The sequence below is a fragment of the Penicillium oxalicum genome, chromosome I (genome assembly GCF_001723175.1).
Source record: "Penicillium oxalicum strain HP7-1 chromosome I, whole genome shotgun sequence".
In the NCBI taxonomy this organism is placed as follows: Eukaryota; Fungi; Ascomycota; class Eurotiomycetes; order Eurotiales; family Aspergillaceae; genus Penicillium; species Penicillium oxalicum.
In genome coordinates, this window is record NC_064650.1 from 3,278,065 (window position 1) to 3,296,957 (window position 18,893).

Below are 18,893 nucleotides of genomic sequence, written 5' to 3' on the forward strand. Positions count from 1 at the left end.
CACTTCCCGAAGCGCCCGCATCAAACACGTTTGGAAAGAAAAATCGTATGTCCACACGCTAGGATAGGTAACAGAAAGAAAAAAAAAGGGCTCTCGACGTTCCCCCTTTCTGATACGGTAGCCCTTTTTTTCTCGTGGGGGTAAACCAAGCCACCGCGAGCCCTGACTGGAGAATCCATTGAGTCACATTCTGAATTTCTCATCTGTGAGCCCAAGCGAGTGGGTGCCGGGATCATCTAGTGCCCTAACACGCCCAGAGGGGAAACTACGGCGGACTGGCGGAAGAATTCTCGTGAAGACGCGGGGCCCATCAAGACTTCACAGAATCAAAACTGGTCCTTGTAAACCGTTTCTGGACCGGTGAGATGATCCTGGAACGCTCGCCGAATCATCAGAGCTTGAAGAAGGGGGCTGCGATCGACTCCACTTGTTGTCATCCACTGCTGCTTCATGAGTGGAGCGTAGCTGGAAAGACAGATCTTGGATCACTGCTTTTTGTGCTTCGAGTTTTTGTTTTTTTTTTTAGGAAGGGGAAGGGGGGGAGGGCAACTTTTTTCCAGAGGCCGTAATGATACAGATACTCTGTTATGTATGGAAATTGATGATCAAAAATCGACCAATCCCGTGCATTCGTGTTGGGTGAAGTTATCCTCCCAATTGTCCATGTATGCAATGTAATGTTGAAGGCTTTGATAGTCCCACACGTATACTATTGTTTTCCAAACTGGGAGATGGATTTGCAGTTCAGACGCGCATGTGAAATGGAGAATCCTCTCTGAAAATGGCAGGACGAGCCCCCCCCCCCCCTCTGTCTTTGGCCAAATGGAGCGCAATCTGGAGGTGGCTGGCGCTCAAGTCTCGGCCCCTCCAGTTTTCAGTCAAGCCACAGGGTGATGACAAGTGCGCTTCACCTGCCTATTTGAAACCCACAGAAACACGACCCCCATTAATGGACAGCTACTAAGTACGCGGCTACACACGGTATGGGGTGGCGTTATCTAGTGCGACAAGCCATCATACGGTAGTTTCTCGTCTGTCACCCGAAATGCCCGTCAGGATAAAGAACAGGGAGAAAGGAAACGCAAAAGGTCATCGACAAGATAAAGAGGTTATGATACGCCAAGAACACTCGGACCACAATGCGTGAACAACTACGCATTCCATTCGCGCACTTCCCCTTGATGACCCATTAAGCTCACTGGGCTGTCTGCAATCTCTCTCGAGATGCCAAAGCATGATTCGATGTTTCATCAAGGCTTGTGAAGCGCGGATCATCAATCTCTTCTCCAACGTGTCCCCAAGATACTCAGAGTTCTCGTAGGGCAATTGCCCCACACCCATCGGGATCAGTCGGAACTCTCGTCCCAGAGATTCATGCGGTTTTCACAGGTCATTTGTTTGAGATCAGATCACTCGTCTGGACTGCTGCTACAGTACCACCAAATACTACAGTGTGGACGGTGCTCTTCCTCCCGAATAGGAAACTCGCGTAGTCAGCGTCGGAATTTGTAGGAACACTGTCAAAAAAACAGAGGGCTGTGTGGGGGTTTAGACTCAGAAATTATTATTATTATTACTGACAATACTACTATACGAACACGCACTCACAGGGTGTGTCCGTGTTTCCCTAAGATGGCTTTGTGCGAAAAGAACATCACATTTCCCGTTTTGAGCATCTTACCCTTGGAAGCGCTTGGTATCCACTTTTCGGTTTCTTTGATTTTTTTTATTTTTCTTTTTTTTGGAGGGGCGGAGGGATCCGTGATCCATTTTGGGAAAGCAAGATTTCCGGACTGTATCCCCGGGCGGTTTCCCTTTCAATTGATCTTGCATCAGTTTGGATTTTTGGGAGCGCGATCGATAGGAATGAATCAAAGCGTCCGGTCATTGAACGCTGAGATCGTTCAGTCTACTCCGAAATGAAGTCAAGTCGCACGGACTACCGGTGCCACGGAGAATCCGGCAAGCAAAGATGACCCCGGCTACGTCATTGGAGTCATTCGGAGGCTGGAGGGATTTCGGAGAATTTGCGGATGAGGATTGTATGGGTGCATGTCTGGCTGATGCGTAGTGAAGTACTGTAGGCTACTGACACTGCGGGCTAAAGGTACACTGTAGAATACTGCAGAGAGTGATGGACGAAGAAATGAAATCATGGGGTCGATCGATCTCCTCGAACGAAAGAGGTTCCTTACATTCACGCCCGGACCAATCGTCGCAGGATTGTAGCGAGGACACACGCAGTAATATTGGTCAGGCGCGGCAAGTCAAACGCAAAGCGTCTGTAATTCTGTAGTATGTCTGGGAGAGTTTGCGAACACGGGCAAGAACCTCAACGGGCAGCCTTGTGAGTCTAGTTCAATTGCCAGTATGTTGCCGTGCTTCTGGTTGGCGGCCTCGGGCAAATCTCATCTGGTCCGTGGGTGTAGTCCATTGAAGTAGCCGCGGCGACTCGCATAGTGGTACGCTACCAACTACGCCAGTTAGGAAGTGATGTTGCGCTCTAGCTATTAGACTAGTAGGTAACCTGGGCGGGTTCTCCTTCGACAAAGTATTTTTGGATATGACATCAAACTTCTCACCGACAGCCCTGCGATGATCGATGATTCCATCTCTACTCACATTGCCCTTCATACGTGGTGCAGTCCTTGACTTGCGCTTCTCGACCTCGGTCGAGAAGGTCGAGATCAGTCCGTTCCACTCCATCAATGATCGACCATGCCATACCGATGTTGCTTTATTTGCACAGGCCAAAAGGCAAGCATGGTCATCATGGGGTGCCGAGATCCAAGGTTGTTTCAAGCCATGCATCATGCTGACCATGATGAGGCTTCACCGGAACACGCCCCCCCGAGCCCCTTCCAGACAGGGTGCCCGTCCGAGACACGTCCACTCTCATTTGATCCAGAGCTGGTTGTAGAAGTCTACTGGAGGTGGATGGAGATCTTTACGAGCCTCTGGTCGGAGGACATTCAACCTTGCTGCAGTCAGCGTGGATCGTGGCCTTTTTCCGACGGAGGCCCCTTGGTGGTGAAAGTCTAGACTCTAGACCTCATTCCTCTTCATCCGCGAGGTCGAAAACGTAATGTTGACCTCGACGATGTCGTCCACTTTGGGAGGACACACGCAGAATAAGATGGTATTGGCGTCTCCCGTCCAAGGAAGAAGAGAACAAAGGGAGAAAAAAAAACACAAAAAAACCCTCCCCCGGATCAAGAATTGAAGCTCTTGGGCCTCACTTTGAGTTTCTCAAATCCACAAGATGATAGCTATCATACAATCAACCTTTCCCCTTCTCCTTTCGGGCAGAGCAAGCAAGATCTGAGCGCTCTTGCGGTCGAATCATGTTCGTGTCACCACCACCACCACCACCAGATAGCTAGCAGGAGGGGAGGGGGGAAATACATGTGGAGAAAGATGGAGACCGCGACAGGATAGCATCAAACCGCATGTGAAGCGAACAATGCCACCAGCTCCAGATCTTCGAACCTTAGGCCTCGACTGGCGGAGGACTACATCAATGGAGATTGTCGAGTCGTCCCGTCTCAATTCTAGATCCTCGATTCTGCATCGAGACATATCTTGCATCGCATTGCATGGCGAACCCGGCTTTGCCGCCGTGTGGACTCCGGCCATGGATCGCTCACCTGGACATGGTGATAGAGGGGGATGAATTCCCGGGGCGGCGCACGGCCTGTTGGCGCTGGTTGATCCTCGTTGCGCTCTTTGGGGGGGGGGTGGATGAGTGGGAAGCATCAGACATCCCCGTAGGCCACAAGATCGAAGGTTCCCACGTTTCGTTCAGTCCAAGTACCTGGAGTACCTGGAGTACTTTCGTCTTTTTGAGATCAAATTGAATGACGGTCAGCACTTCCAGTCCGCGACGACAATCCTCAATCCTCTCTCGGTTGCGCCCGATCAAATCCACTGGAGCTTCCATTTCCTGGGCGGTTCCGATCCAAAAGGGAAAAACCGCAACACCCAAAAGCATAAAACACCAAGTCATGATAACCTGCTTGCGTCCAGAGCTCTTCATCTCCCCCTCTCCTTGTTGCTTGGCCGACCCTCGCGATGACTTCCGGGGGGGGGGGGGGGGGTACTTTTGTCACTCGGACCCAATCTTGTAGCTTTTTGAGGAGGAGGAAATTCTTTTCATGATTTTTCTTTCTGCCCTCCCACCTGACCAACGCCTCTCCCAGCTCCAGCCTGCATTCCGTTCCCTTCGCTTGAATCCAATGAACCCAATGAATCCACCTCAATCTCAATCCAGAGTTTCACGTCCTTGACGCCCCCTCGGTCGGCTCCTTCTGACTGCCGGCTGGACAGTCTCAACCCTTTGTATCTATCGATCTCTCGATCGGGTGAGAGAATCTACAAGAGAATGTCCTTTTGTCGGGGAGAGTTTTTAAACTTTACCCGTTCACGGATAAGAGTGCGACAACTTCCATGAGGGCGTAAGGTTTTGCTGTAAACGCCAGCAGATCGGGGGCTCCGTCCCCCATCCCAGTCACTCGGATTTTCCCAGTGACACAAAAAAACGATCCCCACTAAGCCGGTAGCGTGCAGAACATAGGTTCGTGATCGGTCTCTCCGGCAGATTCTACAGCAGTGGGAATGAGGAGAATGATGGGTCACGGTACATTTGCCCATGTCGATTCTGACACTCTGTAGTATACCATCACAAGGGCTGGATGAATGGATGAATCGCCAACATTTCCGGAGCGCTATGAGCTACATACTATATTCTCAAGACAAAAAGCCTTCTCTGGTATACACTAGGTTTTTCACTGAGCTTCCCGCTTCCCCGAGTCGTGAGTAGTTTTTTTTTCCAGGTTTTCACCCCCCCCTAGTGTTGACTCGTTCCACATGAGTCCATCTGTAGAGTCCAAAGGTGCATAGGTGACTGGATCAAGAATATCGACCATCCCACACCACGGATGAATATCACACCGGGGCATCCATCTGGTTCACCAGCAGAGAGTGGCCTGAGGTTCCTTTTCTGCCGCACGGCATCTCAGCGTGGCGCGGCGGGGGATCTCTCCATGTAGCCAGTCAGTCCAAGTCCTGTACGGGCAACTGATGCACGGCCATTGCTGCGGTCATCCCACCTGTCCTCCGTTGCTCAAGTCTCAATTGATGGGGAATACACCAAGAGATGGTCCGGTCAATCTACCCTTTTGCAAGAATCAGTCGTCTATCAAAATGCTCGTATTAAGTATAAGTTTCACACACACGCACACCGACAGATACATTGCACATACCCATTTGGCCGAGCAGCATTCTACTCTCGTTACTTGAAATCCAGCAGCACTCCAAGTACAGGGCACACTCTGATAATCTCTTCATTCCATGCTGACGCTTTCCACTCCCGGCCTGATATACCATATCAGATAGACTATATTAATAGTATCTAGTATATAGTAGACCATGATCTTTGATATCCCAAAGGCCTGGACCTGGGCAAAATTCACACAGAGGCCAAAGTCACCCACCTAAAGAGTACCCCTGTTCGTCCCCTGCTAGGTAATTCCCTGATCAATCAAAAATGCACTACGATATGTCCACACACACACCACTGAGACATGGACCCGGACCAGCCCACCCACACCAACTCACTTAACCACCCAACGTTGAATAGATACACCCTCCCCAAAACAACACTACTACAGAAAGACCCGTCTAGCCTTTCCAAGTTCCCTTTCCCCTTCCCTTCCTACGTGTCAGCGCCACCTAGCCAACCTGCAAGAATCAAAAAAAAAATCAATAATAAAACTAACATGATCGCTTTCATGCGTGTGCTTCGGCCAAAGAAACCGGAGATTCTATCGGCCATTCTGCACGTTGGCCCCGAGACCCCCCCCCCCCCCCAAAAGAGGTGGATTGGGGGCAAAAGACTCAAGACCCTTCCAGATCTAGAGTGAAATTGATGGGTTGGACAATCGTGAAGATTTTAATTCGTCTAGGGAGTCCAGGACGCTGGATCCGCCACGATGAATGTTCTGCAGCATAACTCGAGAGCGCTGGGGCTTGAGCGCGGGGGAGAGGTCCAAGATCGCAATCCCGGACCTTTCGAACAGGAACTTAAGCTCTGGGTGAGCTGGGGAGATCTAGACCGCTCATTTGTTCAGAGCATCGTCGAACTACAGTATCTTGAGATCCGATGCCGAGCTCGGCTCCAATGTCTTTCACCAGGCTGGTTGGTCTATCAGGCATCGAGGTTCTCACAGAATGACTGGGTTTACGGATGACTGTGCAGGGTGGACATATGACGGAAAGACTCGGTTTTGGAGAGCATCAACCTCATTCAAGATTCAAATTATTCTTCTCCCATTTCCAGTATTAACTTCTTGACTATGACACGGAGAGGGCAACTCCACACCAGAGTTAAACGTACAGAGGGGGGGGAGGAGGAATCTTGAATTGTGCTCCACACCGCCTGCGCCTGCAATGAAGCAGAACAAGGGGAACAGAGGATTCAAGAAGCAAGTAATGCGCAAGGCATCTGGTATCACAGAAACGAAGAGGAGCAGGAAGTGGAAAATGGCGTGAGATTCGAAACAAAAAGGAAGCTGGTTCCCCACTTCGAGCGCACTTGCGGGAGAAAGGCGTCAGAAACAAGGTCAGTATGAAAAGGACCAGATTGTTTGGTCAAAGAGAAAAAGAAATTTTCTTTTGGGGTGCAAGGAGACGCTTGAAGAGCATAGAATAGAAAACACCGTGGCTTCTCTCCATCCATTGGTGGACTGAGAAGCGCAGCACCAAGAAAGCGGAGAACGGTGGAATTGGGAATCATGGTAAGGTGGAAGAGAGGTATAAGGTATGGAAGCTGTACATAACGTGGCGTATGGGAAACAACGTTGCGGCTCCGCTAGCAGTAGCACGGGGTGGTGGCGTAAAGCGGGACAAACAAATCCATCCTCAAAGAATCCAAAGGCAGGAGAACGCCGGGATGAATGCGGTTTCCGGTGGGTAACCCAAGCCTTCCAAGAATATCAATGACCGACCGCCAAGAGAGATCCATAACAGATGCCATGTGAGATGATGAAACAGAATAAAAATACCAAACCCAAAGAATGCGCCAAGATGCAATGCATGTTCGTGATCGGACGTGTCAGAGAAACCAAGTTGCTGTGACGAGAGACAAGAAGTTGAGATAGTGAGAGGGTATTCGATGTGGCAGCGAAAGGCCAAAGCCGGTTCATGGGATTACCATCCCTTGACATGATATTCCCATGGGCCGTAGTCGGTCGCGTAGTTGGACCAGGATCCGTTTTTCGTGGAATCCTTGTCTCTAGCCTGGTTGCTGGACTGGTTATCCTTCGCGATGGGTGCTACAGCTGCGCCGGGCGGGCGAACTGGTCCCTGAGGGCCGGGATATTCCTGAAGGTTTTTCACGTCGTGGGCAGTGTGACGACGCTTAAGGAAGGCATTGGCTGTCGCACTCTTCTGCTGGCGTTCCCAAAGAAGATGTCGGCGAAGGGACTCGGTGAGCTCAGTTGCAAGCATGTTTCGACGGGTGGTGCGAGGTGAATGAGCCACAGACTGAGGATGAGGCGGCTTCATCACGATAGGCTTCGATCGAGGAACATCGGGACCGCGCATGGTGAGGTTCTCCTCATCGTGCTCGGCAGGCGATGCGGGCATCGATGGACCATTGGGAGAAGTCAGACGTGACCGTTGAAGGGCGGGACTTGAACGGAATCCATTGCCTTGCATTCTGCCGGGCTGGTGCATCATCATGGTCAGTAGAGACCGACGGGACACGAGGTTAGGTCTCGAATCCACACGCTGGAAGAGCTCTGATCGTTCATCGGGTGTAGATCGCCCACTCTCCGTCACCGAGTCTTCCCAATCAGAATCCTCATCGTCTTCAATGGCGCTTTCCGAAACCTCATCATCCGTCTCAATGGCGTCCTCGTCGCCGTGGAGAGGACTCTTTGGTGGTCGGATTGTGTCCACATGATCGCTGAAGGAAGCCACCTTCTTCTTAGACTGATTGGGATTGCTGGTTGTGGCCTTCAATCCGCCATTGTTTTGGTTGTTTTGCGCAGTCTCGGGTGCCATGCGATCTTCAAAACTGCTCTCATCATCGTCACCGGAGGATCCGCCCAGCATGAACATACCACCCTTCTTCTTCAGAGGAGATGGCTTGGGAGGCTGCACTGTGGGCCCCGCGGGACTCGCTTTGGCGGCGAGGTTGGTGTTGGATCGGAAGGATGACGAGACTTGCATGGGGGAGAATCCACGGACTCGGCTGGGTGACTTGATCAGGTCGGAACGGTGAGCAAGAACCCCCGAGGAGGAAACACTCGTGTCGGAGGCCGCAGCTTGAGCGGAGTCGCTATCATTGCCTTCGGGGGCGGTGGTTGAACAGGACTCGGTGGAGGCGCGGGCTTGAGGGCTAGGGCGGGAAAAGGCTGGTGCGTGTCGGACAGCCAAGGATTGGGGTGTCGGTGTAGGTGTGGAGGGCTGAGGAGTGATGTCGACAACTGGAGCAGCAGGTCGAACCTCGGGTGTCAAAGGTTGCAACTGCTTTCGTTCCTTAATGTTCAAAACCATGCGCTCAAGATCGAGCGAGGTAATGTGTTTCTCTTTGCCACGACCCAGGCTGGCCAGGGAGTCCTCTCGAACAACGGCAGGGCGGTAGTCAGAGAACTGAGGGCGCTTGATGTGAGCTTCAATACGCTCAGCTTGGTCGGAAGCAGCCGATTCCACGCTGGCGGAGAGCTCCGGAAGATCAGCCGCCTCGCTACGCAGCTTAGGCAGAAGGCAAGCCTCGTTCGACTTCTCTGGTTCGACGCAGAAGGTTTCCCGTGTCCACAATCGCCAGCTCAGATTTTCCAGACGCCGACCTTGATCCATGTAATCGGCACATTTTGAAAAGACTATGAAAAGGATTGCCAGTTAGTCTTTCGATGGACATCAAAGTTACGTATACCCAGTGATGCCATCGCAGAATGACTTACCCATCCACATTCCATGGAGGGACTGAGCGTTAGCGGTATCGACCTTGTGGATATTGTCCGCGTCCACCGTCAAAACCGGTGTTGTCAGAGGCATGATGAAGAAGCCACGGCTACCTGTGGTACTCTGAGGGGTTGATTGAAATGTCAAGTGTTTCCGGGGTCGCCGTCTTCCCGAGAGTGGTCGTACGGCGCGTGAAAAACGAGGGTATGAGTTCACGGAAGGATCTGCGGCGAAAGGTTGAAATTTCCAGAGTCGAGTCTGTAGCCTAGCAAGACAACAGTCAAGAGAGAGAAGGATAAACCCACAGAAGTTGCAGTGGATGTGATGAAGGTGTTGAGGTTGCTGAGAAGTGGAGGCGAAGTGTCGGTGGTGAGATTGCGGAATTGAGACTTCCTAGTGAGCCAAGTGTTCGTCAAGTTTCCGTCAGGACGCCACCGAGCAGGAAATGCGGAGAGCGGGTGTTGGGTTGGGAAAGGGGTGGGCTAGAGTTGCAAGACACGCTGAGTGAGGAATTGACACGTCCTCAGCGATGGAGCAACTTCAAAGGGATGTTGAATGGGTGGCTGTGTGGAGAGATGAGAGGAAGGAGGAAAGAGGGATGGAGAAGAGGCAGTTGCACCGATAATAAGAATGACGGGGGCGGCAGTAGTGAGTGGAGTGGATGTGGAAAGCGCAGGGAGGGGGGGAGAATAATTGGAACAGAAAATCAAAAAAGAAATCAGAATTATTGGAGAAAAAGAAAAAGGTGAAAAATCAAAAGTAAAAAAAAGGCCGACCGAAAGAAGAAATCAAAAAATCAAAAAAAAAAATTCAACGCAAGACAGGGACGAAATTAACCCATCCGAAAGGGGAGTCTCACGAAGAACCCATCGCAATCGTCTAGGTACCCGATCGCACAATACCGCAATACAAGGAGAAAAGCCGGGCCTCCGTCCAGCTGTGCAGTGGAATAGCCCTGAGAAATGCCTAAAATCGTCTGGGTGGGCCGGTGAAGAAATTTCGTTGCATCACGGGACAGTTTCACTGCGACCGGGTGGCCCAGCCCACGGTACGAACAGTACTTTGGTCGTTCTGGATTCCCCACTCCACTGGCTTCCAGTCATCAGCCACCGGCCATCGATTTTCACTCCCCCCGGTATCCCTCGGTATTGCTGGGCAGCGGGCGGTGGGCACATGGTCGGATGGATCCCGTGACTCCTACCTCAGTGTCCTGATTCGTGAGAAGGTGGTTGTGGTCCAAGGAGGCTATCCCACGATTGTCTCCCGAAGTCGCTCCGAAAAGAAGAGGTACAGTATTATACCATGTATACCATACGTAACAGGGCCACGACATGGACAGTATTACAGTCCTGCTTCACAATACATTACTATTCTGTTTCCGGACCTCGTATCGGCAGATCTCGTAGACAGTTACACCGCAAGACTCTGTTTGCAACATAATTCCAGTCGGTTTGTCTGCCAGCAAGATGAATAGGACCTCTAGAAATACCGAATACAAGATCTTGCTATTGAAATACTATGACGGGAAACCAAGAGAGACTGTTGGCACATAAGATTATGATGTTGATGTCTTCCACACGAGCCATGATCTCGACACGCCTGGCTTAAGGACCGGTGCCTAGACAGTTCACTGGAGTAACCCAACTTGAAATGATTTCAGACCTGGGGGCGATTGTCCAAATGAATGCCATGTTCGGTTCGTACAAAAAGGACATGGAAATCGCAGGGAAGTCCACCATTGTGCTCCCTGGGCGACCAACCTCTGTACGTTTGATCTGCGTCGAGTCATCTCCACACCGTCCTACAGACCTCCTTGTCCGGATCCAGGCGCCATGAAGAGGCGGTTCAGTCCAGGGTTAAGCTTGCTCAGAAGAAGGAACGATGCAGTACACGGGTTGATGACGGTTCTTTCGTCGAAATCCATGATCCCTGGCAATTTGACCTACTGACTGATGAACTGTCGCACCGCCAGCCATTGGCCGCCGATTCGCCCTCCCAGTCCGGCTGACTTGCTGCCCAGAAAAATCTACGATCGCTGCTTCGAGTCGCCTCGAGGATCTTCGAGGGCACTTGTGCCATGCGAGAGGGCAAGGTATTTTCTTCCGCTTCACTGTGGACTGTTTTATTCGTGATTCATCAGATTCCTGTCTCGTGGTTTAGCTATTTTCGTCACGGAACCGGGGGGGAACGACGGCTTCGGGGCTGACTGGCTGGGGGCAAAAAGGTATGCGGAATGTCGACACCGCCGCCTGGCACCCGCAAGGAGCGATCACCCGTCTTGTCCCTTTCTTCTTTTTTTTCCCCTCCTACCGGTGGTAAAGATTCTGTTTCAATCATGTTGAGAAGTCACATACTAGACTTTCTTCTCGCTTTGGGACAGAAAGTTAAAGCAGGTGTCAGGAAACTGGACGCTGTTTGGATAAAGAAGGCAGCCGCAAGCAGTCAAGCGACCAAAATGCTACCGTTATTCCCCAGGTTTCTCTCGACAGCCCCATAATGCTTGTAATATGGGGAGAGATGAAAGTGGAGATAGAACATGCAGTAAGCCATTCTGTCGCCCTGAACTGGTAACTTGTATTATGTAGTCCCATCACTACATGGAAACCTGAACTGCTGATCCATGGGTTTCCTGGAAGTAGCCACCAATTTTGATCAGGTTTTCCTCGTATAATCATACCTAGAGATCTTAGTTCGCTTTGGTAATGGAGGATGTACTAATCGGAACAGGAGGTTCAGTATGTACTTGACCACAGTATGAGGAGGTACCCTAGGTAGTCAGCCCCGGTAGAGTCATCCCGGCTGAAATGCGGCATTCCTCCCTACTCGAGACGGGACGTACTAAGTTCCATTTAAGTATCGGCTGCATCTGGCAATGTATTATTATCCGGCAGGGAGGGCCCAATCAAGTGGTCAATTTTGGCGACTGTGTCCACAGAGCACTGTGAATTTCCAACAAAGATCTACCTCCATGAGGAGACTTGATATGAAGATCTCAGATTAGTCCTGTCACTAGGCCCGTGATTGGTGTTCTGTCGAGTGGACTAAATGAATACAGTCGGAGCTACACAGATCTCATAAATCTCTTGACTGGTACCTGCACTGCAACTTCTAGTTTAGTCCTAGTTGACGGGATGAAACAGGGTTCCTCTCTGTCCACCTCATCATACATAATAACAGCGATAATATAGTGGGAGTAACGAGGTTTTGATATTGAATGACGTAAAGCCGGACAAAACTCTGAGTGAAGTCAAGATGAAAGAACGGAGTCAGGTTAAAGTTCTCCCAAAGGGGTGGGGGCGGCCTGAGGTGTGGCACGTTGGGCCTTGTTGCACACTCGTTTGTGAGGCTAATGAGTTGGCTGTTCACACCTTCAATATCGGGGAGATAATATCCTAGTTCTTCCACGCATGAGGTAGCTCAGGTAGCTCAAGCGTGACACCCTTCGGGTCACGGGTCTGCCAGGTGGCATTATCTTGTGGTTGTGGATTTGATGACTAGGGGAGATCAGCACTCGTCAATCAGTATGAGGAAGGCCGTTACACGGGGCAGAGATGGTAGGCACGGATCAAATGGTCGCCTGCCCGTCTTGCCAACGGTCTGAAGAAGTGAATTATTGCCACAACGATCAGAGGTTCCGCGCCAAAAAAGGATGGGTCATAGTATGTATGAAAAGGGGGGGGGAAGAATGAAGTGAGGGAAAGCGCATCACTCGATCTACTAGACTGGATTGGACATCTTCGACATGAGGCTAGTCAAATACAGAGATCGCCTAAGACTGCTCGAACTAAGCCCCTGTTGGCTGAAGAGACCTGTCAAGAACGAATCAAGCAATGAACGCTATTCGATTGGCCATCATGTGACAGATCGTCCATGCGAAGCCACCAAATCATTGACCAGGCATATGGCAAAGCTAGTACACTCCTGGTATTTTGCCATACCTCAATGCTCATCGTCAATCGAGTAATCCCTGCTCTTGTGCTTGTGCGATATGTATTGGTAGTTCATCCGTCTGGGGAATTGGGTGGGGCTCGTGAGGGGATGAACATGGATGGTGAGGAAGATGCGGAGAAACATAGAAACAGTCCTGACATCGAGAGTGGAGGATGACCGTTTGGGATAGTCAAAATATACCCTCCGGCTCAAGAAAGTGTCCTGCTTCGACCAACACTACAAATATTTACACACACAAAGATAGCAAGGAAAGAGTGACTCGAGCTCATGATGAAGCCCACCTCCTATCGGCCAATGGTTGTCACCAGTCTACTCGAGCCGATTATATGGGGATCATGGTGAAACCTCGAGTCCCTGGGGCTGTACGTTCTTCCTGTAAATCAAATTTTTTTGATGGGGGTCTTCATACACTGGAGGCCCAGTATTTCCATTATGACTTCCTTCAATACGGTCAATTTTTGGTCAACTTATGCGACGTATTCTGAATAAGAAGATCAAACGACGATGCATTCATAGTCGCTGGGCGGTCTCGCGACGTCTCTGCTAGCCACGAGAAACTTTATTGTCACCGAGACGGTCGAGCGACTAGATGGTGGCGACTACAATCCACAACAAACCAATATAGGCAAAGTACACACACTGGTCAACTCTGCACAAGTATCGGGTGAAGAAGCTGGGTCACACTCGTCAACATAAGTCATCTTGTTGAGGCGACCAAGCAGCCCTTGAAGATTTGCCAAATCTCCAGCCTGGTTCTGTCGGCAATACCCCGAAATGACGACAGTGTGCTTGTGCCTTCAGTCATATCACTCCCATGGCATCTATGGCATGATTGGGCAAGCACCAACAGATCTTGCAAATCAGCGGCAGCAGCCATGCACAAAGGAGGAATGGACTAGACATTTACTTTCAAGCACTTTACCAAGGGCTCTGAAGGATGAAACCGCGAACTTCTTCTCAGAAGAAGTTGGTTCGCGTCTGTGAACCTGATCAGTAGTCTTGCCGAGGCCCGCTCTGGTTAGTCAAGAGAATTGGCCGAGGTGGAGTCGAGGGCACGGGTTGTGGTCGGTGAAACCTCTCGTGTGGGTGCGATATCAACCGAAAACCCGACTGCACATTCATGAGGCTACGCGCTGGAGAAGCCAAATGCGCGTGGATCCCCCAAATTCACAGGTCAGGAAACGGAAGACAGCTGACAGCATCGAGACCAGTGACTCCATGAGGCTCGCCGTTGGCTCCGCACTCGTACCCCCATTCGAGACGTCCAGCCCGTACAAATATTGAGACATGGAGCAGTCCGTGGGCAGACGGTTGGTCAAGTCAGATGGCTAAAGTAGCGGGTCCCACGCTGAATTGGCGAAAGCGTAGGCTCCGGGGCGCCCGTTTGGCCGTAAAATTAATCCGGGGAGGAATTGCACAGCGGAGTCATGAAGCTGCAAGACTGGTACGGTCCTGAGACTCCGAACGCCCCTCCCTCGATAGTGGACAGCCGGTGGACACAGTGGGCATTGGGCAGTGGCACTAGGCCGTGGGCAGCGGACACTTCCAGTTGGTAGCGTGTCTGGCTTCAAGTGGGCAGAGCCGATATTGGAGATTGATGGAAAGCGGGGGAGGAGCCCAGGCTGTGGCAAGGTGAGGGTCACGAGGCTAGGAGTACTCGTCACATGATGAATCGATGGCCCTTGTTCGACCCGCGCGTTTCGCGATCCCCAGAAATCCACTTTCCCTCTGCATGGTAGGGCCCCCAATCTGGGGCACCGCAACGCAAAGGACGAGTGGCCAAATCATTCGCCCTCCTGACATGTCCATCACTCCACGGCCGCATTTCCTCATCTGCGCGGTTCCAATTTGCCGCCCGTCACAGCGCGGAGCAGACGACACCAAACTGCCTTAGTGCGAGGACAGCCACCGGTCGCGTCCCACCACATGGGGCAAAGGGACCCGACCCGCATCAGGTGGTTCCATTTATTTTTGCAGTCTGGCCCGGTAGGGTGATAAACATTCTGCGCGCGTGGAATTTACTTTTCTTCCGATCCTCTGTCTGGCCTGTCTAGCCCTGAAAGGGTTCGGCTTCGTTACTGTGTCAAGCCCCAGCCTTTTTCACGCGGCTCCCGCCTAGTAATTGTTTGCCCGCGGCTCGCAGAGTCAGGACATGTGGAATCACGTGCAAAACACTCTCATCCTCCCGACTTGACCATGCCATGAGCGGCTGATTCTTCGATGAAACCTTGCCCTACACCATCTCCGAGGTAGAGACTAATAGGTCCCAATGATGATGATGATGATGATGATGATGATGATGCAATAGGGGAGGACTGTCGAAAGTGATACTAGGGCCTTCCACGTGCCTGTTACCGCCCACTGACCATCCATTGGGGGGACACAATCGATGGATTTCCGGTTGACTCTTTGCTTTGGGATGTTGACGCAACGGCCCAATTTGCTCCACGCCCATGAACTTACATCCCGCAAAAAGCTTCATGGTTTGTCACGGAGGCTGCTTGACAGGAGTCGGAGACAAGCCGTTAAAGTCAAATAACTCCCGAATCCTTCCGGCTGGAAACTCGCAGGAAGATATTCAAGGTGAAGTCGAGAGAATTAGAGTTAAGGTAGGGTGTGTCATTCCGAAGATTCGCCGTGTTTTGTCTCGATTTGTTTCCAACCAGAGTTCCAAGTGGCAGGAGGTAATGACAAGGTATTTCTCATAGGGTTTGGATTAACCTGATATTTTGATAATTGATTCGGAAACCAAGTTTCAGGGCGCATCCATTCGCATCCTCCAGGGCGTCGGACGCGATCCACTTTACACAAGAGCTTCTAATATATGTATGCGTTCCACGTCTGAGAAATAGCGGCCACTCTCGCCATGGTATCCAGCTTTCTAGACAGTGCTGGTCACGTCAAAGGAAGGGGGGGGGGGGTTTCTGGTATCTACTGACAGACAGATATTGACCACTGAACAGAAAAGCATGTTGAATTAGAGGTATAGGCTCACGAGAACAAGTGACTGAAATATTTACCAAGTTTTTCTGCATTTCACGGAATGGTCTTGACCAACAAGTTGACTACACTTGTTCCGCATCCAGGTAGTAGATTAGAGTCGCAACCTTGGGGTAGGCATCTTTCTCTATTGCCAAAAAACTTCAATGGATTCCCAATCTTGAATGAAACCCACCCGCCCCGTCCCATCCCCCATGAACTTCGAATTACAACGAGAATACTTGACAGACGTCGTTACAGTACTCGACATGCTCCACGTTTTGCCCCGTTCACAAGGGCAACACGCCCCAAAATCGGAATGCAGCCACCGATTTCACTGACCCAGCCAGACAAACTCCCCCCAACATTTGGCCCGGGGAAGACGACCGTGGCATCCATGGGACAAATCCTTCGAAAACAGGAGACTTTGTCGATCCATGGGTCAGGTGAGCAGTTGATCTCGGAGTCGATCTTCCTCTAAACCTTTGCCAATCACGAACCGGCGTCGAAAGGAGATCCCGCGGGCCACTGTCGTCATGCTCTTTCATTCCAACTCGCCGAGCACTGGTCAAGTTCAAGAAGATTCAATCATGGTGTCAGCCATGCGGACCTCTTGAGGTCACGATCCTGGCCGCCACTTAGATGCTTCATCCAGCGGATCATCCTCTGGGTTACCAGAGGTAGTTTTGCCCTTCTCACAGCTGAACAAAGAAATTGGATGAAATCGAGAAAAAGTAAAGGGCAACTTTCGCTCGCGTGACCGGAACCTCAAGATATCCAAGGATGCGACGTCAGCAAGGCTGTCTACTCCCTTGGGATGATCTGACTGCAGTGTCTGTTGATTATGTAGAACCTATCAAAACGGAAATGGGGCTTTGCCCCCCCCCCGTCGACTGTAATCCACCCGGATGCAGGACTTGCATATCCGGGCTAACCTCTCTTTTCATTCGAACCCCATTCAGAACTTCCGAAGATCTTGGGCGTCTCGAGAAAAGGAGTCTGAGGGCCCCGCAAACTTGAGGCTGAAATATCTCCTACAGTCGATCGGAATGAATTCTTGATATATTGGCGTTCAGTCGTACACAAGCAATGTGACTTGCCGCGGGGGGGGATCTGTCCCTCCACCGAGAGGCCATCATCGAGTCTATCAAGCCGTCAAGCCTGGGACAAAAGAAAAAAAAAACCAAGAGAAAGGAGTCCTTGCTATCCTGGCGGCCTGAGACGCCAAAAATTTGAATATCGACTGGCTGCTCTCATGACAGATCAAAGATCTCCCGAATCGCCTCCCACCCCTCCCTGTCTGGATCTTCGGATGTGAAGGTGGACAACGACTTCTTGTGTGTAGCACCTGAGACCTCCCGATCTCTTTGACTTGGTCTAGACCAGGAACAGCTGTCAAAGAGCCTTGGTCTCTCATTCATCTTGACTACCCCGTACGTTTGTCACATACCAGTCGAGGCTTAAACCCTGCTTGCCTGGAGACTTCAACCTTCCCCCCTTGTTTCGGATGCGGAAGACGCTGATCATGTGAGCTAATCGACCCAGGACATGTCTCCTTTCCTCCTGCCGATCCGAGTATCCGGGTTCTTGGATGCGTTTGCATACCTTCTGTGACATTCTTTGGATTCCATGGAGGTTTGGCTACATCGAATCCCGGCTACGGATGAGGGTCAAGTTGATGTCGCAGTCGTATTAGCGGGTTTGTACCATAGTGAATTAGGTGTACTTTTGTCCCGCTTGCGACATTTGTCCTGTTCGACGGCTGACCCGAGGAACTACTGGGAGCTACTGCACGGAGGACCTGATCAATCATTGTTTTATCGTGTGGTAGCATGTACTCTGATAATGCAAATTCAAGATTCAGGTCCAATGAAAGGCATAGACTCATCCATATCACAGTCAAAGACCAGAGTCTTCTATACTCGAAGAAACAAGCATGGAAAGCCGATCGACAATACTAAGGTTGGCGAACCCGAGACTAGTTAGTAGCATTCAACCAACACAGGATCTCTGGAGCAAGATGGCTTCTTTCCGTATACGGTGCGATAGAGCAATTGCAGAGCTGTTCCTTTTCTTGTTGATCAAATACTTGTCACCAGCCTCTCATGACCAATAAGTTATGGAATGTCAATGAGCTTGTATAGCCTTGTGCGTATAGGTATTCGAAGGGGGAAAAAGTGATCTCATCTCGGTCCCTTTGTGCACGTAAAGAATTGACATGCAACCCGTCAGAATAATACCGTACCTACTAGACGTGTGTAGCGTCTGTGTATCTTCTCACCTAAATTTGAGGTCAAGCAGGTGATGCGAACTGGTCTATTTTTATTGCTTAAGATGCTTAGGAGTAAAATGAATTCAAAGCCTCTGCCCAGGGATGATCATAGTAGACCAGAAGGGCCGGGTTGATCAATACAGACATCCTCTCTCAAGAACCAATCCGCGCGAGATGGCTCACCAGTTCACAGTTGCACTTTTGAATCAAATAAGAATTGCTTTTTTGGGGGGGGGGGGCCTGAAAGTCCATGTTTGCCCTTCTGCACACCGGCTGCAGCGGTTCGCAAGCAAAGACATGTCAAATGAATGTCAGAACTAGCCTTGCCTGAATGTGACCGTGGCTGACATGGCGCATCGAAAGGGGCTTTGTTTGATGATCGTGGCACGGCCCCAGGTCCGCAGGTCATGAGGTTTTCGCAGCGCCCAGGGGGGGCCCGATTCTGGCCCGGTCGCCTCAACATTGAGCATTTCATCAATTCAGTCGGGCCTTCTGGGGGGGGGATGGGCAGCCTTGATTTTCAATAGGTAGTTACCTCATCCTAGTCAGCAGTTCGGAGCCTGAGGAACAGGTTGAGAGGAAAATTCAGGACTGGGTGTTGGAGCGCGCTTGGCCTGGACTTCTTTCGAAGAGGCGTGTGTTTAGGCGGTAAACCACGAGGGGCACGACATGATTTGAGCTCATGACCTTTCCGATTGTCGATCCAACCTAAATGATTCCCGCT

At 50.9% G+C, this 18,893-nt stretch overlaps 3 protein-coding genes across 3 annotated transcripts; all 3 read right to left on the reverse strand.

Annotated features, from left to right (window-relative positions):
- Window positions 1-2,358: 2,358 nt before the first annotated feature.
- Window positions 2,359-2,823, reverse strand: POX_a01070 (uncharacterized protein; the record flags this gene model as incomplete). The annotated part of the gene is made up of 1 exon (XM_050110000.1): window positions 2,359-2,823. One exon carries the CDS (start codon window positions 2,821-2,823, stop codon window positions 2,359-2,361), a length of 465 nt encoding a protein of 154 aa, XP_049973768.1.
- Window positions 2,824-7,206: 4,383 nt separating this feature from the next.
- On the reverse strand, window positions 7,207-9,060 carry POX_a01071 (uncharacterized protein; the record flags this gene model as incomplete). The annotated part of the gene is made up of 2 exons (XM_050110001.1): window positions 7,207-8,885; window positions 8,967-9,060. 2 exons carry the CDS (start codon window positions 9,058-9,060, stop codon window positions 7,207-7,209), a joined length of 1,773 nt encoding a protein of 590 aa, XP_049973769.1.
- A 4,976-nt stretch (window positions 9,061-14,036) lies between these two features.
- POX_a01072 (uncharacterized protein) lies at window positions 14,037-14,207 on the reverse strand (the record flags this gene model as incomplete). Its single annotated transcript, XM_050110002.1, has 1 exon — window positions 14,037-14,207. One exon carries the CDS (start codon window positions 14,205-14,207, stop codon window positions 14,037-14,039), a length of 171 nt encoding a protein of 56 aa, XP_049973770.1.
- Between the last annotated feature and the right edge of the window lie 4,686 nt (window positions 14,208-18,893).